This window comes from Vidua macroura, chromosome 1 (genome assembly GCF_024509145.1).
Source record: "Vidua macroura isolate BioBank_ID:100142 chromosome 1, ASM2450914v1, whole genome shotgun sequence".
Lineage (NCBI taxonomy): Eukaryota > Metazoa > Chordata > Aves > Passeriformes > Viduidae > Vidua > Vidua macroura.
This window is the reverse complement of record NC_071571.1, coordinates 151,250,990-151,275,270: the sequence shown is the minus strand read 5'-3', so window position 1 is coordinate 151,275,270 and position 24,281 is coordinate 151,250,990. Positions and strand designations below refer to the sequence as shown.

Here is a 24,281-nt window from a genome sequence, read left to right as displayed (position 1 = left end):
TTTAGTTTTTGTTTACTTGCCTGTTATCAGATCATATCAGTGTTCATGCTTATTTTACATCAGAGTGTTTAGCCAGGAAAAAGAAGCCTGAGATTTAAGGTCTGTTTTCTGCTCTGTAGACAGAAATAGGCTATGTTTATATCTCTGCAATCTGCTAAGCCTCAATTGTTCATTTAACACCTGGTGTATGTTCAGGGCAAGTTAATCTTAAAATTATTAGTGCCTGTCTGTATACTGTGGCTGTTTATACAGGTGGGAGTGTTTGTGGTACATGAGAATACATGTTTTTATGTGCCTATATAAATACCCACATGTACATATGTATGGGAATTCACATACCTTTACAAACTGGTGAATTTAAATGAAATTTAGGGTATTAATTAATTTGAAGATCAGAATCAAAGTAAAAAGAATGCTTTATGTGCTCTTTGATGCTTTATTATATTTCCCAAATATAAAGTGTGGATATCTACACAAAAGCAGAACTATTGATGATGTCCTCCATTAACACATCTCCTATTTCCAGATCCAAAGGGTTCTTAAAAGGGCAAACTACCTCCTGCTATGTTTGTGTTATTATATTGCCCTTAGACAACCCTGATAAGGGGGAATGACTTTAAACCAGTAGAAGGCACATTTAGATTAGCTATCTGGAAGAAATTCTTCCCTGTGAGGGTGGTGAGGCCCTGGCACAGGTTGCCCAGAAAAGCTGTGGCTGCCCCATCCCTGGAAGTGTCCAAAGCCAGATTAGATGGGGCTTGGAACAACCTGGGATAGTTGAGAGTGTCCCTGCCCGTGGCAGGGGTTGGAATGAGATGATCTTCAAGGTCCCTTCAACTCCAACCATTCTGTGATTTCATTCTGATCCTGATTCCATGATGATGCACCTGGCAGGATTTGTGATCCTGTGGGGGATCCACTTGAAGAACTGCAGCCCCTGGGAAGGACCCAGGTTAGAGGGGTTTGAGGGGGACTGTCTGCCTCGAGAGGGACCCCACCATGGAGCTGGGGAAAAGTGTGAGGAGTAAGAAATGTGTGACAAACTGGCCACAGCCCCAATTCCCTATTCCTCTGTGCCACAGCAGCAGAGGAGGGGGAGAACATGAAAATGAAGTCCAGGAAGAAGGGAAGGTTGGAGAGAAGTGTTTTAAGATTTGATATTATTTTTCATTACCCTACTCTGATTTTGATTGGTAGCAAATGAAACTGATTTACCCTAATCAAGTCCATTTTGCCTGTGACAGTAACTGATGGCTGATCTCTCCCTGTCCTTACCTCACCCCAAGAGCCTTTTGTTGTATTTCCTCTCCCCTGTCCAGCTGAGGAGGGGAGTGACGGAGCAGCTTCGGTGGGCATGTGACATCCAGCCAGGGGCAGAATGAATAAAACACCAGCTGGCAGCTGGCAGGATCTCTGTACTCATCCTTGTTGAGGGGCTCTCTGTGGTGGCCTCGCTCTCTCTGATGAGCTCGAGGCATCTCAGCTCCCACAGCCTCTCCATTTGGATTTGGTGGACAGGAACCCCCTTCCTGTTGTGTTTCCTGAGCTGGTGTCCCCAGGTAGGTTCTGGACTGGCATCCCAAAGCTCAGCATGACTACTATAATTATGCAGCATGGTTCTACACTCCCTGAGATGACACAGACCTCTAGGACAGCAAAAGAGAGAGGAAATGTGCACAGGCAAGAGAGAGAGAGAGAAACTCCACACTCTGGCTGTTGTTGAGTCCCAGAGGAGATCTAACTCAGTCTGTAATTGCTGTTCTGGATGGCTTCTGCCCTCAAAACAATTTTCTGCTGGTCTGTTGTTGCTTAGGCTGAATCAGGTTGATTTATTGAATGTCATTTTTTTCTCCCCAGCCGTAGACAAGAGAAAAATATTTGTTGAAAGGCTGTTGCAGCAAGATTTAGTTTCTGCCTATCTTGCATCAGAAGCTTGCTCATGTTTTATATTATTTTTTCCTTTTCCTTTCCTTCCCCTGCCCGTCAGAAAGGAATGAGGACAGACAAACACCATGCTCTGATTTGTTTTTCCATGTCCATACATGGTGGACCACAGGGTGGGAGATGCCCCACGGCTGTTGCAGACAGGACAACACAAGGAACATCTCAGCATCTCTTTGGTAAAACATGACAGGCACTACAAAGGGCTGTTGGTTGATTTTTTTTTTTTTTCTTGTTTCTTTATTTTTTCCCCCAAAGATAACAAGCACAAGGGGTTTGTTTTGCTTTATTGTGTTTTGGAGTGCTTCCATGTGCAGAAATGCACACATGGGCCTTCTAGGACATCTTTCAGGATCTCCTTGGGGTTTATTTTACAACTCTCCTGGCTGCTTGCTGCAGAATAAATGATGGGTCAGAATGTGACCTCGCTTGTAAAAATTCAGCAGCTCCTGAATATTGAGGCAGCAATTAATTTAAATGCTAATTTATAGTCCTTTAAAAAATGGATGGCTGGTTTGTGAGTAAACACAAAAGCACATGTGCTAAATAGGATAGACCACTGATACTTTTGATCCCATTTTTATACAAACCCAAGGCAAACATTCCTAGAAATGAGTGCTCCTTCCCTTGAGGACCTGAGCTGACACTGATAGAGGAGGCTGGGATCTGTCTCCATGTGAGAGAGGAATTATTGACTACACAGATTCGTTCTGTGTCCTTCTGAGGAGAACATGTTCCCCTCTCTGGTTTATTTAACACCATCCCCATGTCTGGAATACAGCAGTGTCCTTAGGATATCATTAAAGGCAGGGTAATGTTGGAAGTTTTCAGTGTGAATAAATCTTCATCCCTCAAAGCATGAGAGTGAAAGAGAGAAGAGGTTTGTTTATCTTCTGTCTTGGAAATACTTCAGTAATGCTCATTCTGTGGGGAAATGGGCTGCTGGGATTTATTGTTCCCACATTGGTGACAATGTCTGGGGTTTATAACCTGACTTGCTCACAAATTAATTTCAAAAATGTTGAAATCTTTATCTTGTTAAATCAAGAAATGGGAAATTGAAATCTCTGGTTTATCTGCAAAATCATATTTCCAACCATTTTTGTGTCAGGTTTGGGTTTTTTTTTTTTTTGTTTCCCCGAAATCTCAGTACTATGCAGTGACATTATTCACTTATTGAGTCAGGTTAAGTGACTCCAATAGTCCTGCCATTTTAACTTAGTACTTTCTGTTAAGAACTTCCCAAACTAATTTTCCCTGGTGAGAGTTAATCCTCTGGAACTTAAGGGCCTTATTCTTTTGTATCTCTGCTTTTCTCCTCTATCGCTTCTCTGCTTTTTTGGCCATCTTTAGCTACTGCCATTTCATTTTACTGTTGACTAGTTTAATTCTTTTTGTTCCAGAATGGGTGATATTAAATCCTGTCTACTAATCAGAACAATGGATTTCTTCTTTTTGGGTAGAAAAAAAAAAAAAAAGAGAAAAGAGAATTTATATGAAACAGTTTAAACCTGTCTCCCCCTTGCTGCAGAATATAGTGAATGAATTGTTGCCAAAAAGGAAAGACTGGTGTTAATTAAAACCCAGGGAGCCTCAGCCTAGTTAGCTGGCAGGGAGACAGAATTTTGGGAATGGTGGTGGCTGCTGCACTCCTGGGTTCTGTGGAGTCAGAGATTTATGAGGAGCTGTATTTCATTGTGAATTCTGCAAGGTGTGTGCAAACATGGGGAACCAAAGGCAATCTGATTTTCCTAACAAACTCTGATGTCTGGCAAGTTCAGAGGTACTTGGGGATGGAGCAGACCTGGCAAGGAAGCAGCAGGAGTGTAGCTCCAAGGTATATTCCATTATGGAAGGTCTTTATTTCTGGATATTTCTCTTTCTTCTATTTCTTCCTTTGTTTTCCTTACATATATCAAGGGCTTTGAAACTTCACATTGCCAGGTTAAATTATTCAACAGATTTCTTGCTTCAGGTCAGATTGTTTTTATGCTCTGTGCTTTATAACTCACCCCTGTTTGTTTTTCCTCAAGTGCAGTAGTCGCAGCTTTTCCTTCCTCACAACTCAGCGCTGGCTCTCACTGATGCATATTTGCTAAACAGTAATTTTAAGTGTTATTGCAACATTATGGAAAGGATCTACACTCTGCAGCTGCAGATGGTTGCTTTCAAGTACCTGAATACAAATGGCAAAGCTGAACCAGCACCGTTCGCACACAACGTTGAATTTTCTTTCTCATTCTTCTCTGCCTCACCCAATATCTGGGGATCAGGACATAGACAGCCCAGCTCCTCATGGCTAAATTAGCTGGGAAGGGTGCTCTAAGAAGTCAGTGTATCATCTTTTTTATTCCAGTGGAAATGCTTGGTGTGGGTGGGGGCACGTGTAATTCAATATATTGCAATAATCTGTCTAACCAAATGTACGTGCAAAAACATATTTGTGAGTTTTAAGCCACCTTCACTTAAAGTGCTGAAAAAGAAGCACAACAAAATAAAGCAGATTGAAGTGTAGAAAGAATTGTGTTTATATTGCAAGGAACAGACACAGAAAATTATGTCAGTGACAATTTAGCCAAGAGAGACAAATTAGCATTCTGGGCTTTTTTAGTATTATTATTATTTTTTGTCTCTATTTTCCTTAATCATCTTTTTCAAAGCAGTTAAATTGAGCAGTGCAAGACAATAAAATTAATTCTCTGTTCTTCACATTTTGCTAAACTTTAACATTCTCCCTTAAATTTTTTTTACAAAAAGCTCAGAAAACTTCCCATAAAAAAAAAAAAAAACAAAAAAAAAGAAAAAAAAAAAAAAAACCTCCACTAATTTCTCCTCATTTCCCAGTAATGATTTACTAACAAACTGCTCAAGTACAGTCTCAAATTACTTAAACTTCATTGTTTTGCAAAATATTCTACAGTACTTACAAGTTAGGAATAATACCATCCGTAATTAAAGCTTCATTATGCTTGACAAATGAAGGAATGAAGTACATTTTGTGGTGCATTACCCGGTCTTTGGTTGGGGGAGTGTTTTTTGCTTTATTATGAGTTCTCACAGCTTTTTCAATCTTTTGCTTTTCCTCCATCTTCAGTTATTCAACAATTTGGTCTATTCTATCACTCACAGTGGGACTCCCAGACCTCATTTTAAATTGATGCAGTTCTATTGCATTACGTGTTGAAGTGTTATGCCAGTTATATTCTCATAGCAAACTTCAGTAGGAGGACATGGATTCATTCTGCACCATTTTCTAAATTTGTTAGTAGGGAAATGGAGCTCTTTAAAAAGCATGGTGGAGGCAATTGGATCTTTTGGGATGAGCATGAAATCCCAGAGCAGGCCAGGCTAGAAGGGACCACAGTGAGGCCATCTGGTCCCACCTCCCTGCTCCAGCCATCCCAGAGCACAGGCACAGGATTGTGTCCAGACAGTTCTGAAACCTCTCATTACCCTGCTCTGATTTTGTTAGTAATAAATTCAATTAATATCTGTCTGTTTTGCCCATGATGATATTTGGAGGGTGAGGTCTCCTGGTCCATATCTCAACTTATGAACCCTTCATTACATTTTCAGTCCCCTATTTACCTACAGGGGGGAGTGGTAGAGCAGATTTGGTGGGTGCCTGTCATCCAGCCATGCTCAAACAATACACAGGGTTCCATGGACTTAGAGTTTGCCAGACAATCTGTGGAATCTCCATCCTTGGAGGCACACAAAACCATGCCCTGAGCACCCTACTTTAGTTGTCTGCTCTGAGAAGGGCTGTTGGGCTAAATAATTTCCAAAGGTTCCTGCCCATTTCAATGTTTCTGTGATTCTCTGACTTGTAAGGCTGAAAAAAAAATATGCACCCTTTTTTAGTGTATTTTTTTCTGCACTGGTAACGCTGCCTTACTGGCAGTGCATTTAGCAGTGTCTATATTATTATGTCTATTATTGCTAAATTAATTCTTTTTAGAGGAGACAGTGTCATATGATGTCAACATATGCTCACATTTGCTCTTTTATATGGTAAGTGTTCAGAAATGAAGGAAACAAACTCAGAGGTTATTTGCTGTGTTTTCACAGAGAAGATTTCAGAGCTGAATGCAGTTACTTTTTTTTTTTATAAACTACTTGAAAACATAAATGAATCTGTTCATCAAACAGCTCTTTCCTTATTGCACTACCAATAAGGTAATTTCAAATTCAGGGAGTTTTTGATTGTATCCATCAGTTTATGAATAGCATCAGATGGATGCTGTGCTGAGAGATGGCCTTTTTCTGTGTAGGAGAAAACAGTCTGGGAGGAATGGCCTGCATCACCAATAACTTTTTAAGAAAGAGAAGGGTTTTCCACTGTTGTTTTTCTTGTTGCTTTTTCTTAGTCCTCCACAATTCTGAAAAGCAATCTGATCATTCCACTTGCTCCTCTCACAAAGCTTGAGTCAGCTGCCTGACTTAGATCCAGCAGACCATGGCTGGATCTAATTCCATGAGGGAATTTTTTACTATGGGAGCATTATAACTTTCCCTTTCACATCTATGCTGCTGGAGATTCCTGGGTTTGTGTTTTTCTTTGCCAAGCTGGACTGTGGAACGTGCCTTTTGTACTTGGATATTCCCCATTCCTGGGTAATGTTAGGATTTCTGTCTTTTCAGAGTGACATGTTGGATGTGAACCAGATCATCAAAGACCTGGCCTCCATGGTGCACGAGCAAGGAGACACAATAGGTAAGTGTCACATGAAAATTATGGGCTTTATTTCCCTCTTCCAGCATTCCAACATGGTCTTGTCCCTAATGAGCAGCCCTTTGCTGATGCTGTGATAATTTTCACTGTGTTTTGAGCATTTTGTACATCCAGAGATGGTTGGATCTGACAAGCTGCCCTGTGCAATAAGGTTCTTATGTTATGGACAGTTTGCTGGTATATTTAGCATAAAATAGAATTCACAGGGAGATTAATCCATTCCCTTTTGACTGCAAAAAAGGAAGCTGGAGAACATATAACTTTAACTGGAAAGGGATCCAATTCTTCCTTTCTACCTGGAACCGCAATTAAAAAAAAAAAAAAAAAAAAACAACAGTAGTGACAATTATTATGATTATCATTGATAAAATTAGAGAAAATTAAGCAGATTTTTGTTTCCAAACAGAATTTTCATTCCACATAGCAGGGTGTGTCTAACTAAATTTATAGAAGCCTGACATCAAGATGTGCTCATATAAAGACTGAAGTTTCTGCCCATTAGTTGATCTGCTCTTGTTCTGCAGCTACCAATGACTAGGAAAAAAATTGGGTGGAGAAAACTGGGAAAAGAGATGAGAGAAACTCCTAGTCCTATCTTTAGGAGCAGCCCATCACTAGGAGCCACCACTTCTTGAACAGACGGAGAAGACACTTTATATCAGCTCTCTCTGACCTTTGTCACTGCTCTTTTCTGATGATGTCAAGAGAAATCAGACTTTTTTCCTCTATCTCTTGTTTTTTTGTAAGCACAATAATAATATGTGGTACTTCTGAAACAGCTGCCCACTTCCAAAACTGGGAGCTAATTGTCCTAAAGGCTGCTTGAGGGACCTAAACTGCAGAGCAGCAGGATTTGTGGAGATATTTCTCACCTAAAGGCTCAGCTGGAATTCTCACTGGTGCTCTTGGGAGCCGGAACAAGTCCTGAGACAGCCATATACAGATTTTAACAGCAGAAACTCTTCTCTGCTGCTTATTAATCACTCTGGATTTCTTTGCCAAGTTCATATCTCAGCATAAGATACTTCCTTTCACATTGAAATGAGTGATCTACACCCCATTGAGAAACACCACTCAGGTTCACAGGGCCAGCAAAAAAATGTCAAAATTATATTTAAAATCAGTTTTTAAGTATATTTTCTTTTTTTCTACTTATTTTCTTTCCTTTTTTTTTTTTTTCCTCTTGATGCTGTTTTGAAATCTTATTTTCTTGCATGGATAACTTTGGAGCCTGATTCATCTCTAAAAGCACATCAGATGCTAATGCCTTGAGGGACATGACAACATACATCAACTAGCTTCAAGAACCTCACAACTCCTTTTCTTAAGGCAATATTTATTACTTTGAGACTTTACCCATGCATAGAAGCCATCCCAGTATTAACTTCCCTGTGAGGAGCTGTTAGATTAAGTAGGACATTTTGTCTTTGAGCCAGCATAAGGTTTTTGTAGCTTTTTTTGTTGTTGTTCCTCTTACACTCCAGCAGATTTTTAACAGTTTTTTTAAGGATTATCTTTTAATCCTGACAGGCAATCGAGGTGTCTTCCCAGCCAATTGCTGAAGGGTCCCACTGTTTATCTTGTGACATTCATATTACACAAAAGTAAAGGAGATAAAGAATCAGGAGGCAAGAGATGTTGAAACCCCCACAGTGAACATTCCATGACAAGAGACAGCTCTCTTGGCGCTTGTTTTATTTTTTTCAGTCCATTCCTCTGACATGCATGGAATGAAAGCTCTTGTGTGTGCTTGTCTGGAAAACTCAGGGAAAATACAAAACCAGGGAATATGAGATGAGCCCCTCAGCAAAATGATCCCAGGTGATCTTTGGATCACCTGAGCTGGGGAGAATTATGGGGAGAGTTTGTCTGGTCTGTGCATGGCACAGGCAGAGTAACCCTTGCTTCTTACAAAAATCTAAAAGGAGTTTTTCTGGCATGTGGGCCAGTTCCTTAATGAACACTCTGATAACACTCCCTAGGGGAGAGAGCAATTTCTGTCATTCAGGGAAGAAATAAAATGCAGACTTGGGAGAGGATTATCTCTGTTATTTTGTGTCTTCTGCAAACAAACTCTGTGGCCAAGTTCCTGGTCATGGCATCTCTTTGATACAAATATTTAATTATAAATCACCATCAGTGAGCCCAAGCCGTTGAAACCAAAACAAGCCAATGGCCTGGGTTAGCTGAGAATCAGCAGTGTCTTCCCAACACAATCCTGCAGGAGCTCTTGGCAAATTCATCCCGGTGCAGCTTCATCAAATGGGCTGCTGGTGAGGGGAAGGAGGGCAAGCAGGAGGACACTAACAGGAGAAAACAATAATTGGCTGAAGAATTGGTATTGGTGGCATGGTTTGGGGTTCAATGGAACCCTGTGTGGGGATTTGCAGCTGCTTTGGAGAGATGGGATCCACCACAGAAGGAGAATTTTAGTAATGATGGCAGAGGGAGGATGTGACCAGCAGTCCTGTAGGAGCAGAGGACAGGATTGCTGAAAAAAGGACATGGGGTGGTGTGGCAGGAAGGGTTCCCAAAGCCACCAAAATGAGGTGTGGGCAGGGTCACCTTCAGACCTGGAAGTGAGCAGGGAGATGCCGACCAGGCACCACCATCATGGACAAAAATCCCAAATCCTTTACGGGAGCTGAGCACTCTGGGGTGCTAAATGCACAAATTATCAGGGATAAACCTGAGGTGTTAAGAGATCTGTGTGAAGTTGCAGGGCTACAGTTTTACTGGGATCATGGAGATGTGGTGGGTTGGCCCCTTGATGAAGTGTTGCCTTGGAGGGATGCAGGCTCTTTTAGGAAGGGCAGGGTAGGAAAATGAGGAGGAAGAGTTACCCTTTACAGAGAGAGCAGCTGGAGTGCATGGGATGCTGCCTGGGGATGGATGAGAAGCTGATGGAAAGATCATGGGTCAGGATTAAAAGGAGAACAGGCAAAGAGGTTGAGGCCCTCTACAGACAGCGAGGAACAGCCTCACCTTTGCAGACTCTGGTCCTCACAGGGGATTTCAACCACCCCAATATCAACTGGAAGGACAACACAGCAGGGCATAAATATTCCAGGAGGTTCTGACATGTATTGAGGACAGCTTTAGGGATCTGATGTACAAATGGCAAAATCTTCAGATGGCCAGCAGAGGTTCATCTCCAATAAATTTTACTGTCCTGGCAGCAGAAGGATTCTGAAGCCAAAGCATGCAAGGATTCAACGCTTGGCACTGTGAGAAGTAAATTCTGTTGGAGGTGGTTGCGACAGCAACAATCACTCCTTTCCATACTCGTAGATGGCCACTCAGCTGAGCTGTAAGTTCCCCAAAAGTCTGAAACATTCCCAGTATTTCACACTGAGCATCTCTATTTTATATGTGCAAGCTTGTACTTTGATTGGTGGTACTGTGATATGCATAAAGACTTCCATTGAATCAGTTTTGTGACTGTTGTTAGGGAGAAGAGAATCCTTAAATCCTCACTTCCTCTGAAGAAAGTGTCAACAACACAGCTGCCAATATTTGTATTGGAACCTGATGAAAGCAAGTGCAAGTTTGTCCAATTTGTAGGCTTCTGTTTGTCTTGTAAGTGAGAAGAGAGTTGACCTGAATAGGAGTTAGTGCTCTTTTTTTTTTTTTTTTTGCCCACGGCAAAAGGAAATTATCTGTGTTTTAGAAAAGCTGTTTGTCCATGCTACCTGTATATGCAACCTTAATAGTTATGCCAGAATAACACTCAAAAACTACAGCCCTTATCTAAACTGCTCTAATTCAACTTCCACCACTTCTATCACTGTTTACAGCTCCATTGCATTTCACAAAGCCACAAGGAAAGACCCACATTGTTCTGAAAACATTTTACACTTTTGAAAGCATCACGTTTCTGACTCTTTTGAGCAGTTTTGGAACCAAGCTTTGTGTATCTGTATCCTTCCCTAAAATGGGAAAAGATCCCAAGCTCACACAGGGGCCACCTATTTTAATATAGCAAGAGCAGCAACACAGGAAGGAATTTACCAGTTCGCTACCTCTTTGTCCAGAAGGAATGTACACAAATCTATCTTTGCACAGCAAATCTCACTGGCTAAAAGAATCATGGAAAATTTGGGTTGGAAGGGACATTAAAGATCGACCACTTCCAACCCCCTGCCATGGGCAGGAAAACCTTCCACTATCCCAGGTTGCTCCAAGCCACATCCAGCCTGGCCTTGGACAATTCCAGGGATGGGGCTGCTTTGGAAAACCACAGCTTTTCTGGGAAACTTGTGCCAGGGCCTCACCACCCTCACAAGGAAGAATTTCTTCCTACTAAACCTACTGTATTTTTGTTTTAATCCATTCTCTCCTGTCCTGTCACTCCAGGCTATTGTAAATAATCTCTCTCAATCTTTCTTGCAGGCTCCTTTCAGGTATTTGAAGGCCACAATTAGGTCACCAAAACCCTTCTCTTTTCCAGTTTGAACAGTTTGAATTGTCTCAGCCTTTCCTCTTAGGAGAGGTGCTCCATCCCTCTAATTAACTTGGTGGTCTCCTCAGGACAGATCAATGTCCTACTGTGTCAGGACTCAGACTTTGTTTTTAGACCAGTACTTATCCAGACTTAGATGTTGGTGCTACTTGGCTTTCACTTCACTTCACTTCACTTCACTTCACGTCACTTGACTCTTGAAGTCTGGACTTTATATGTCTAAAAATAACTGGGTGAAAAAAAATCTTAAGTGATCTAAAGTCGATGGTCCTTCACTTAACAAACATCTCTGCCTGGTATCTGTCAGGCTGGAGCACAGAGACCTGGAAAAAGAATTAAACACATGGCAGCTGTTGCTTTCCTTCAGTCAAGAGGATCTTCTTGATGCGCCAGTGTGTTCAGTCCTTGAGTGATGCTGCCATTCACAGAAGTGCCACATTGTCACTTATTACCTAGTGATGGTAACAATGGCAATGAACTTCCTTCAAAGGAAAGTGTTTGCATGAATGCAAATGGGTTGCTTATTTTGGAAGCTTTGGAATGTGGGGACGGTTTTTCAGTTTGGGGTTTGCTTTTTTCGTGTGTGTGTGTTTTTTTGTGGGTTTTTTTGTTTTGTTTTGGTTTTGTTTTGTTTTGTTTTGTTTGTTTGTTTGGGTTTTTTTGGGTTTTTTTTTTTTTTGTTTTGTTTTGTTTTTTTTTCCCTGTGAAATCAAGTCCACTTTGTTGCCTTTCTGACCATTAGGCTGGTTTGACACGTAAACGCTGTCAAGAGGGCCCATCAGCATGTCCTCCTCCAGTCTGGCTGCCTGGATGGCACAGCCAGGAGTCTGTTGTCAGACTGCAAACTGAGCAGGGAAATCATTCAACTGGAGCCTTAACTAAACCCTCCCGAGTTATGTGCCTCAGCTGGGACATCTGCAGAAAATGAACACATCTCGAGAACAGTCCCCAAATACCTGAATGCAACAGCTTTAATATCTCTGATCAGCTGAATGTGGCCTGCAAAGTCTCTCCTTTGGTTAAGATCCCTAAGTGATCTCAGAGGAAGCTGTTACGGGAATGTGCACATTTATGTTCTTATTGGTTCCTGATGGATTGGGAAATATTCTCTTGGCTGTGCTGCTTTCAGCCACTTGATAAGACCCAGAGTAACGTGTCAGTACAGAGCACAGCCCATGAAGGAAGGGTACACTGGGATGTTCCTGAATCTATTCCACTTCCCACCTCTTTGTCCACCTTCAGTTTATGCCCTGTCATCAGCTAAGTCTAACAAAGATTTATTGCAAACCACCCCAGCTGCTGAAATTGTATGGTTTTATTATCCTTATGGTGTTATTATCCCTAATTACCTTGTAGGCAACAATATGAAGGACATGGGCAGTAGGTCACTGGCACAGGTTGCCCAGAGAAGCTGTGGCTGCCCGACCCCTGGAGGTGTTCAAGGCCAGGTTGGATGGGTCTCTGATCAACCTGATCTAGTGGAAGGTGTCCCATGGCAGAGGGTTAGAAAGAGATGATCTTTAAGGTATCTTCTAAGCCAAATCATTCTGTGATTCTGTGGTGTGTTTTATACCACTCACCTTTCCCTGTTTATCTGGACTGCAGCAGTGGTGGCCTCCACTGACAGCTCTCTGGGCAGGGCTGGACACCCTCAGTCTCATGTGAGGCACTGCTTGGTGACCTCTGCTGTGGCGAAGTTGTTGGAGCCACGTGTGGGCTACTGTGCTCTCTGACCGACTCATTTTACTCGAGATAACAAGCAACACAAAAATTGCATGAGCTTTTGTGTTTCTCTCCTCCTCCTGCTCTCTGTGAGTGTGATTTTTGTGCCATCCTTTGCATGGGGACTCTCACATTCAGCTCTCGTGCTGGCACTGCTGGTAAGACAGCACATGCTGGTTTACAAGGAGAAGAGTGATGGGCAACTCTACACTTGCAAATTTCCTAATGCCTAAAGATTTGTCTGCTGTGTTTATTTCTGTGTTTGACCCTCATAATGTGATTGGGGTGGTATAATTACAGTTAATGAGCCAGCTAATTTTGTACAAGAAGCAAGGCTCTTCCTTCCACGAGGTTTATTGCCACCCGTAGGATTCTTCTCACATCAATTTATCCAAAGCAGTTTTTGGGAAGTTAGAACTGCCATGGTCTCAGTTTCTAATAAAGCTGCAATTGAGCAGTAAATGTCAGAAAGGCAGAAGCTGCTCAGGTGGGTGGTTTATTTCTGCTGGGAGGTGCAATTCTCTGCCAGACTGTTTGGGAAACATTACTTGAGCAGTTTAAGTAAATCAAACAAGCCATGTAAAGCAAAAGAGGTCAAGTAAGTAGTAAATATCAGTGACCTTGCGTGGTAGGTAAAATATATGATCTTTCCAAGACAGCAAGCAGAAATAAAATATATTTATTTCTATGAATCCACACCCCTACCAACCTTATTATTCTGGTGACAAACTCAGACTGAAACTTCCTTCATCAGCAGCAGGACTTGATAACTCAGCTGTGTGATGGAAAGTGAGTTTTGTGTTAATTGTAGACAAAAACGGACTTCTGAAAAATGCTGGATGCAAATGAAATGAAGGGATTTATTCAAACTCTTTCAATTCACAAGCTGGATTTGGAAAAAAAAATTGATCTTTACTTCTTTTTTTTTTAGTTGTAAATTTAAAGAAACATATTTTTCTTTAACTTGGATGTCTTACAGAATTAAAAAAAAAACGTGTTGAGTGTAAATCACAAGGAAAAGGTTGCCCAGAGAAGTTATGGACTCCCCATCCCTGGAAGAGCTCAAGGCCAGGTTGGACAGGGCTTGGAGAAGCCTGGAACGGTGGAAGGTGTCCCCTATGGCAGGGTATTGCAACAAGATGATTTTAAGGCCCCTTCCAATTCAAACCAGTCCATGATTCTCTGATTCTGTGAAAAGAAAGGGTGTGCTACAGGCAACTATCTGGAATTTGCCATTCAAAGCTATTCAAAGTAATTTGCCCTGTAAATTGCTTTCAGAGAATATTTGGGGAATAAAAAAAAATCGGGCACACCCATAAATTACTTCACAAAAAAAAACCCTCTTTTTGACATAACTTTTTTTTTTTTTTTTTTTTTTTTTTTTTAATACAGAAAAAGAAGGAAATAGGGAAAAAAATTTAATCAGGTCTGTTGTTGTGATACAATATCCTCACATATTAAAGGGTTTAAAAGTAGAGCCTTGGATTGATTATCCCAGATCACCTGAAAGCATCATGTGGGAATTGAGGACCCCTTGGATGGGTGACTGAGAGTGTACAGTGGCCACTGGGTGCAGGACATGCACCCTCAGGACACTCTTCCTATGCTGACCCTTCTCCTGTGGCAAACATCAGGAATTTGAGGCCACTTGTCTCTGTAAGAATGAACAGTAAATTGCTTTGCAGATGCCAAAGTGATAATGTTTCTGCACTCTGCCATTTAGCACGGAGCAGATCATAGGAGGTGCCTTATTCTCTGACAGGACGCGTTGTTTTCCAACAGACACGCTCAGGAAAATGCTTGAATTTTGAATTCCTGGGAGATGTATCCTGGCAGGCATGGCAAACCTCTGGCAGGGCAGTACCATTTTTCAGCACATCCATATGCAGCAGATACTTGACATTTCCAAGATGCATTTTAAGGACAGTATAAATCATTTAGGAATAAGAAGTGCTGTGAATTTATGATGGTGTTTGGCTGTTGCCCTGTAGCCACTTTTATTCATTCAGACCAAGGGGTTTGGGCTGTTGGCTGAAGAAAACCATCAGGAGGAGCTGGTTATGACATTTTAGGGTACTTTGAATACTCTTTCCAGGCCTGCCTGGAAAATGGTGCTGAACTGGATGTTCAGTGCCTCAGTCCTTGCCTCTGAGGGTTGTGATGTGTTATGTGGAAGGATCAGAGCTCTGCTAAAATCTGATGGGAAGGTAAGTTCTATCTTCCTTTTTTGGAAGCAATAACCACAGCTCCTGATGACTCACAGTGCTGAAAATTGTATTTTCTTGCACCAATCTAAGCCAGTGTGACCCATTTAGCCTGAATTTAATATATGAGCACAATTATTTTATAAACCCTCTTGTGTGCAGAATTTATAACTTGATGTTTACATTGAAGTTTGCAAATTACTAACCCTGAGCCATTTTAAACTTTGCTCTGGAAGAATTTCCTTCCCTTTAACATCCACAGCTCTGTCTTCACTAAGCCTGAGGGCCTTTTGTTCGTGGAATGACACTCACTTAAAACTTTCCAAGTACATGGCAATTTGAATGGGCAAAATTCATTTTCACGCTGAAAGCAATTTCCCTCCAAACTTGGCTTTTAATTAGGAAAGAAACCTCTATACATTACCAAAATACTCTTTTTTTCTTTTTCTTCTTCTTCTTTTTATTGTGCCTCTCAGTATGCTATATTGATTATTTTTAGCCAGAAGTTGTAACGATAAAAGAGGGTTAAGCTTATTAAAGTGCTAAAAATAAAAGCATACTATGGAAACCTGAAGGGGCCCATTTTGGTTACTGCCAAGTGGGAGCATTTAAAAATTCTCATTCATGAGCTCACTTTCCTGTCTTTCAAGTGGTTTAGCTGAAATTCTGCCTTGTGAAATCTGTCCATTGTTGCTGCTGTAAAAATACAGGTAATGTGAGTGATTCCTTGAAACATTAGGGTAAAACCCCCATTCCAGCCACTGTCAATCCAATAATTTCCCATATAAGGCTCCTGTTGATCATTAGAAGGGCTTGATCTCAGGACACAGATAAATAGCTGGAATTGAAAGATACCTCTTGGGGTCATCATTACTTCCATCTCTGTGTGATAAATGTGTCATAAAATCATAAAAAATTGAATCTAAAGCCTGGCTAGCTCTGTCACCTTCACTACTGCTATTGCAAGACTGTGTTTCAGATGAAAAATTATAAATATTTTCCTAATTCTCTGATGTGTTTGGTTGCAAACACCATCTGCTTTGGTGCAGCCCTATCCCCGAGTTTATCAAAATGTCAACTGCATCCCCTTGGGATTTTTGTTCTCAAATTGTACAATAAATTTGTCACCAGAGTCTGAAGGCAGAAAGCTGTTGTGGGATTCCATTTCTTTGAGAAATTCAGGACCCAGGGCTGGATTATCTCATCTGTTTGGGAACAAACTCACTATCCCTTCATCCCTAAGGGAAAGGAAAAGGCAGATCCCTCCAGCAGGTTTTTTCAGCCCACTGAGGACCCTGCCACCCTTGTCTCTCCATCCCCCAGTGAGGTACCTTGGCAAGGAGCCTGAAAATGGCCAGGGTGAGGCTGTGAACCACCACTCGTTCAGCAAAGATTCACTGAAATGTCTGTCAGTGACATACTCATCATTGACTTATTAACACCACTGAATTATTGCTTGTTTCTTTGTGATTTGGGCCAAACTCTCCTCCCTTTCCTTGCTTCCCTGTGTTAATCAGCAGAAATATCTGGTTAAATTGCTTTATATATTTATGCCTCATTATTGTGGGGTTTTAGAGCTGATTTGGTGGGGCTTTTTTGTTTGTCTTAGTTTTTCCCCTGTGCCTCAGGATTACAAGTTGCTTCAAAAAATAGAATTTAAATGGGAGCTTTACTTATTACAAGGCTGGTATTGCCCCACTGGCAGAAGGAGTGAGCAGAAACAGTTCCACTGGGGCCCAAGCTCCCTTTGTGACATGCCATCAACTCATCCAGGACATGGAGCACGTCCTTCTTACCTGGGAAAGCCTGTGCTGGGAAAAACGGAGATGATGCTCTCAAAAGCTCTGCCCAAGGTGTGGTTTTCCCATTCCAGGGAGCACTAAGGGGGTGTGCACAGTGTTTAATTTTATCTAACGAAGGCAAATCTCCTCAGGCCTCCCCGCAGGCAGAGGAAAGTGTTGGGTTCCTCTGGAGGGCCTTTGAAGGGAGCTAAATTAAGCTTATTCTATGATTTCCTTCTTCCCAGGAGAAGTGCAGACAGATTATTCTTGTTTTAGAAGGATATATTTAATACATTTCTCCTCTGTAGCTCCTCTCTGCCTAAATGATTCATTTTCTGAGGCCAATCAGCCTTTAAGAGATGTTGAGCAGTGAAGGGTGTCTGCACTAAGATACCAAGGAACTTTATACACGACCAAGTTCTGTTGCATTGATTAGGCACTTGGAGTTCTGCTCTTTTTCTCTTTTGTTTGTGGTGGTTTTTTTTTCTTTGCTTTGCTTTTCTAAAAATGTATTTTCTTTTGAGTTATAGTTGCATAATTACCTTAACAGACTTTAACACTGTTTCATTTCAAAATGGCAAAATGTGAATGCAAGCACTTTACACAAATTATCTGCAAACCCTCATTTCTTTGTCCACCACAAAAGTGGTGAGATTAATTCCTGTTCTTTCCTTTAGAAACTTAAAGAATAAATTACTTGAATCTTTTGTGACATGTCTTAATCCAACTCCTTATACTATTAATTGAAGAATTTCTGCTGGTTTTATTAAGGATTAGAGAAATCCCTGGAACTTTATTCTACCTGAGGCTGAGTTCTCCTGATCGAGTTCATGCACCCTGTGGTTTGTTTTGTGCTCAAAACCACCCATTTGATCAAGAAACAGGCCAAGGGCACATCCTCTTCCACTGTGAGCAGAAATTATTGGCTGCACATCTCTTGGAGGATAAGATTTCCAAGATTTCTGCTGGAAAAACAAAACCTTTTTTGCAGGTTTTATGCCATAGCTGTGTTGCTTTTTAAGCACAGTCAGGAGTCAAAGTTAATATTTGCTTTTGATGGAAGTGGGGACCTGCCAGTTGTGATGGGTAGCTGATAATCTTTCTTTTCCAGCCTCATTTTGATTCCTTCTGGTTCATCCAGGCTTCCCCCAGTGCCAAACATAGCAATGTAGGGTGAGATTCTTCTCACTTCATTGTAGATTCCAGCAATTTTTCTCCATCTGAACCATTTTACAGACCTCCACTGCAACTTGGAAATGTGGTTCAAGAGTTTGGTTTGTGGTTTGTTTAATCTGATCAACTCCTGGAGAGCAGGAGGAATTGAATATCATGGATTTGCTCTCTGTGGTACTGTCTGGGATGATTTGATCAAGAGCAGACACCTGAGCATGATCAATACCCACCTTTGTCCCACATGAACCTTATCCCTGAGTTCTAACAACAAGATCATTTCAGGTGCCATGTCCCTTCGGTAATTTAATCCAGTAAATTTGTCAGTCTTGAGACACTTTCCGTTGAATTCCCTGCCGCTCTTCCCGTTGATCTCAGAAGGAATGGGTGTTGGTCCTACTTCCCAGCTGAACTACAGGTCACAAACAGGAGGCCACTCCTCTCTTTATGCCCATGAGTAAATTGCTGAATTGCTGTTGGTGCAAAACATTTTTTTTTCCGATTTGTACCCTGTAATTATCTTCTTTTAATTTGCAGATAGCATTGAAGCCAACATTGAGGCCTCTTCTTCCAACGTAGAATCAGCCAATGAGCAGTTGGCAAAAGCAAGTCAGCACCAAGTAAGTGGGACTAAAAAAACCCTACAAATGCTTTCAGTGATAGTATTTACAATAAAACACCTGGCAGCCGTGAACTGCTGGGCACATGCATTTGTGCTACCTGGAAAGATGATAAAGCATATTCTAAGTAGGAACTAAACTTTTTTATATATGAAAATATATATATATATATATATATGTTTAGATTACCATAGCACAGACAATTTGCTTTAGAGTAGTCATTAAGAAATCTGCATATTAAACAGACATTTCCCAGTAGGAAAGTCAACAATTAGCTACTGTTGTTCTTGGAAAGACACCATAAAAAGCACATCATTTAAGTACATATGTGCTTCTCTTTGGTGTGTTTCCCTATAATCAGGCAACAGAACTTCAAGAAAACAACTTGAGTTGTCAAACAACATGTTGTGGTTGGTGAATAATGGCTGTGGTGGTGGTGTTCAGCACTTTTCAAAAGCAATTTGAGGGATTTTTTTGTGAATTGTTTTTTTTTTTTTTTCTTCTTCATTGGAGCAAGAATAAAACATAAACACACACACACATACACACACAAACATTAATCTTTTTGAAAACAGCTTGCCCAGAAAGAACTCTTTGATGGTTATAGTTAGTACTTTCTAGGGATGATGGGGGGTGGGGGAATGAACAAAGTAAAAATTGTTATCAATTGCATTGTGACTGACAGAAGAAAAACCTGCTGGTTTTCTTTTTTCCTCAAGCATAAATTGGTGATTTTCATGCGTCTGGAGTTTTGACAAAATATAGCTGAGAGCACATGGTGTGTGCCCTGAGAGCACATGGTGCCTGTTAGTTGTCCTTGGACACAGTGAACTCTGAAGCTCTGGGGCAAACCTCCAGAGCAAAGGTGTAAGACTCACAGGCATTTTACTCTTGATGCAGTGGAGTGGTTTTAAAGTTATCTATAGCTCATTTTCTGGTGAAACACATTGTCCCAATTTTGGGTAATAAGAGTGAGTTTTGTAGAACTTTGAAATTGCAGAAAATAAGCACTGTCTTCAGCTAGATTTCGGTTTTTAATGTATATGTATTTAAGATAACGTGTGTCGCCCTGCATGTAATCCTGCATTCCCTTAGAAAATAACTTGTTACGTGAAGTCTAAAGTGAAACTGGAATGAATTTAATACTTGACCTGACTGTAGAGCTGATTGCAAAGCTGCAAATGAGTTAATGATGACTTTGGCTAAGAAGGTCAAAAAGGAGTCAGGCAGAAAATGAATGAAGCACAGTCTAAAGGCTCTGCTTTCTTCAGCCAGCAGGAGCTGCTGAAATAGCCTGCCCAGACAGGAGGCCCTTTTTTCCTCAGATAGGTTCATCAGGACAAAGATAAAGCCAATTTTAGCAAGGAAACCCCTGCCAAGGGCATAAATATGAACTGATTGGTGTACGTGAGAAAACAGAGTCTCTCTTGCGCTTGAAACAAGCCCATAGTGACAAATATCACTTACAAAACTTTGTCTGCTGAAGGAAATGTGCAATCCAGATTCCTGTGGAGCACAGGGAACTGTCCTGTGCCCTACTGGATGTGGATCACCAGAAAAACATGTGTAAACCTGTGGAGTCTTTGCTTCTTTTCTGCCAGGGCTGGGATTTAATTCACGAGATGTTATTTCTTGTTCGGACTCAGATGATTATTAGTTCTTACCTCTGTTACAGTCTCACAGACTGTGAGTTCTACAGCACTTCACTCTAATAAACTAAAAATGGAGACTATCTCTCCTTCTACAAGGCCTTTTAAGGATAAACTGTCCAATTAAGAAATGGCACCTAAATTATTTTTACTTTTAACCCAATAACCAAACACCCATGGCCCGCAATGTAGACTTTTTTGTTCAATTACACAAAACCGCCCAAACCCATGGAGAAGAAGGTAAAGAAGGACAGGCCTCCTCCCTAAAACCTCCATCTTGCTTTCTGTATATTACTGTATTCTAAAACCTTAAACTCTAAGTTTTCCACCCTGTGATATTGCACACTTCTACTCAAACTCCACACCCATAATCCCAGTTCTGTCATTCAATTTTGTAAGCCTTCTCCACGGCCTCAGGTCAAATGCAACGTTCTCTTGGGGGTCACTGCCTGTCAGCACAGAAAGTCTAAAATTCTCAGCAGCCAGGGTTCCAACATAAACCCAGCCCACTCTCTGTCACCATGAATAGAAAACGAGGTGACATTTTTGTCCCTTCCACTGCTGGCCTGCTGGCCTGGGCTGGTCAAGTTGCATGTGATGCCGTATGTGTTGTGTGCCACAATATCTGCTCATCTTACACCCAAAGTGACAGTCCCCATGGTGGGACAGGAAGGGCCCTGGTGCCACAGCCCTCAGGGATGCTGTAGGGAGGAAGTCTGATGCTCCTTGCCTACATTTGGATGATGCAGTGTGAGTGCAGGTCATCTTTCCTGGTGGCTTGCCTGGTTTTGGATGCCTTGGAAATATCTGGGATGGGTTTGGGAGAGCGATCAGCCAGATGGCCCTGTGGGTGAGCTGCTTTTAAGGGACCTGCCAGAGCTTTACACGCTCCAAATTCCATCTGGCTCATCTGTGCTGCTCAGGGACCAAAGTCACAAACTGTTTCTTAAATCTTACTGAGCAGTTTTCCTTCTTATGTTAAACTGCTAATTCATGGGTATGTTTGCTTGTTACTTATGTCACAGTGTGATTATCCCGTAAATGCAGGCTGGCTTACAAACATTTGTTATTTATTGCTGTTTATACATATATAAATGTGTGTGTGTGTGTGTGTGTGTGTGTGTGTGTATGCAGTATTTTTATTAGTCAATGTAGTGTTTTTATTAGTCTATCAACAAATGTATACATAAATTGGGAAATCAGAAATGTCAACACCGTTGAAACATTTGAGTTTAGGACCTTCTGTAGAACTTAATGGAGGGATTTCTGTCAGGAATAACGATTCAGTGGCTGGCTATTTAGCACAATGTTTGCATGTAACCCATGCAGTCACTTCAACAATACAACTTGGAGAACCAGTCCCAACCTTCACATTAACATAACAAAGAACCAGTAAATAGTTTTTACTTAGTTACTCGAAAATAAGACATTTAGGTTCCCTGAAATGATAGAAATGTTAAAAAAATATATATAATTATCTTCACAAGAATCTCCTTTGTCTGCATTTTAAATTTGGTAAGGTGCTCCTTCCTCTTGAGATGTGTGTGCTAACAGCAGTGTTTTATTACTCTGAGTCAATTCTCATGTGCCTCATCTAAACTCTAAAAGATTTTTGGGAGCTGTCAGAGCTTCGGAACATGCATATATACATGCATATATATATAAGCAGATTTTTTATCTTTCATTTTAAATTATAATTGGAAAATAATTGTTTCTGCTTAAACTTATTTTTACTACAAGTCACAGTTAAGCTGGGTCAGTGCATTATCTGTGGGAACACATAAGGTCAAAATGCAGATGAAAGCAATAAGAGTTGAATATTGATACAAAAAGAATTGAATATTGATACAATACAAAATGTATTGATACATCTTTTTCCACATGAAAACCCTGTTGGTCACAGAAGTGTGACAATTTTGACTTTTTTATCCTACTTTCACTAGAAAATCTGAGTTTGAAAAATTTCTAAGAGGCAAACAAATGTGGCGGGGTGAAGCCAGTAGAATTTGTCTCCTGCACTGGTCCTGCTTCCATGCCTTTCTTTTCAGTGAGGGTCTCATTTCTCTTGGGCCTTGAGCAGGAATGATGACTCCTGCCATTAATACCAACAGCCCAGATTTGCCTCTTGAAATTTTCTTTTCCCTGCCCCCAGAGAAAATGATTCATCCCACCCATCTCAAGACACCAATTTTAACTTGGGTCAGACTGCCCTCTGGAAGAGAGAGATTTATTGGACCAGATATGAGTGTTTTTGGTGGTGATGTGTGTTTAAGTGTCCAAACCTCCTTTCCATGATACATGGGGAGGAATTGCTTTCAGCACATTGTGTCTCATCTCACAGGAGATGACTGACATAGGTAGGTCTGCTGGCTGCCTCTTAGGACAAGTTTGTTCTCTCCTTTGGCCATCAAATTGAGATTATATCAATTATAATATGAATATTCAATGGAAAATTAATCCTGTGCCTATCACCTGTCTCTTTATTGGGAAAAAGGGAATATCTAGACACCCAGCCTACCCTTGAGGTTAGTTTAGGTGGGCTGGACATCACACTAAAGGGATGGCTGCGTGGAGATGAGCACTTTTACTTTGCTCTTTGCTCACTTTGCTCAGAGCTTCCTGCAGGTGGATTGAGAGGAAGGAGAAGAAACTAATGCAGACTCCATGGCTACATATTAAACCAGTTGCTCTTTTTTTTTTTTTTTATGCAAAGTTTGGCCTAAGTTCAGCTTGGCCTCACTGACTGAAGGACTCTGTGTGCTGACTGCTGGAGCGAATTTGTTTTGGAAGAGCTGCTTGTGTTGCTCTGATTAATGCTGGTTGCTTTCCTTCTCTATATCCTCTGTGGAAGTCAAGCTAATTTGGATTCACTGGCGTTGCAAAGGCAAACAGCAGTTCACTGACTCACTTGTGTTGTCTAAGAACAATGAGTTTTTTTCCAGTAACGAAGCAATTCCTGGGTCTGGCTTTCATGGGTACACAGAGGGGCAGTTTGAAGGCTGGAGCTCTGAGGAAAAAAAGCCTCATAAATCTGTGATATTTGCAGAGATCTTATTGCCTGGGGACCACTGATAAGGGACTGTCTTCAACTTTTGCTCAAATAGCTCATTGGTATTTTAACAACAAAAGAAAATTTGAGCTTCAAAAATCACCTTCTCAGAGGCATTGAATTGTTTTGGCGTGGTAGCCTCTCAAAGTACTTGTTACTTACAAATATTGTGACAATGAAGATCATCTCCTCCTCTTCACTATGGATATGCTCTAAGACTTTGTCTTTTTCTGCCACTAAATAATTTTAACCTTAGTTTTATAATTAAGAGCCAACTGGCACCATAATTGCACCCTGGCCTGTGCAGCAGTCATCCAGAAACTGCAAGGCCATGGGGGACCAGTGTGGTTGGATTATCTTGATGCAAGCTGAGGCCATTTCCCCTTATCCTGTCACTTTTTACCTGGGAGAAGAGACTGACCCCCCACCTGGCTACACCTTCCTTTCAGAGAGTAGTAAAGAGCAAGAAGGTACTCCCTGAGCCTCTTTTTCTCCAGGCTGAGCCCCCTCAGCTCCCTCAGCTGCATAATCTGGATTCCTCAGTTCCAGAAAGACACTGAGGTGCTGGAGCATGGTCAGAGAAGGGCAACAGAGCCGGGGAAGGGTGTGTGTGAGAAATGGCTGAAGGAGAATTTCCGCATGAAAGAGTCTGTCAAACATTGGAACAGGGAGGTGGTGGAATCACCATCCCTAGAGATGTTCAAGAAATGACTGGATGTGGCACTTAGATGACAAGGTGGTGATTAGTCAAGGGCTGGATTCGATGTGCTTAGAGGTCTTTCCCAACTTAAACAACCCTGTAATTCCATAATTCGATGATCTCCTGGGACGAGAAAAGGCTGGGTGCTCACGTGGCAGATTTGTGACAGAGATGTGACATCACGTAAACAATCAACCTGGTGTTGCTGTTTGTCCGTGTCTGTCACCATGGTGAGTGTGGCTGAGTTT

The 24,281-nt window shown here is 41.3% G+C and overlaps 1 protein-coding gene across 16 annotated transcripts in view; it reads left to right on the top strand.

Annotated features, from left to right (window-relative positions):
* TSNARE1 (t-SNARE domain containing 1) overlaps window positions 1-24,281 on the top strand; it is a 452,764-nt gene that overhangs the window by 266,337 nt on the left and 162,146 nt on the right. For all 16 annotated transcript variants that reach the window (XR_008436580.1, XM_053974698.1, XM_053974688.1 and 13 more), the window contains 2 exons: window positions 6,586-6,658; window positions 18,553-18,635. Coding sequence is in view for 15 of the 16 variants with exons in the window: in XM_053974698.1 (XP_053830673.1) it covers window positions 6,586-6,658; window positions 18,553-18,635 (156 nt within the window). In the remaining variant the exon portion in view is untranslated. The remainder of the gene's footprint in view (window positions 1-6,585; window positions 6,659-18,552; window positions 18,636-24,281) is intronic.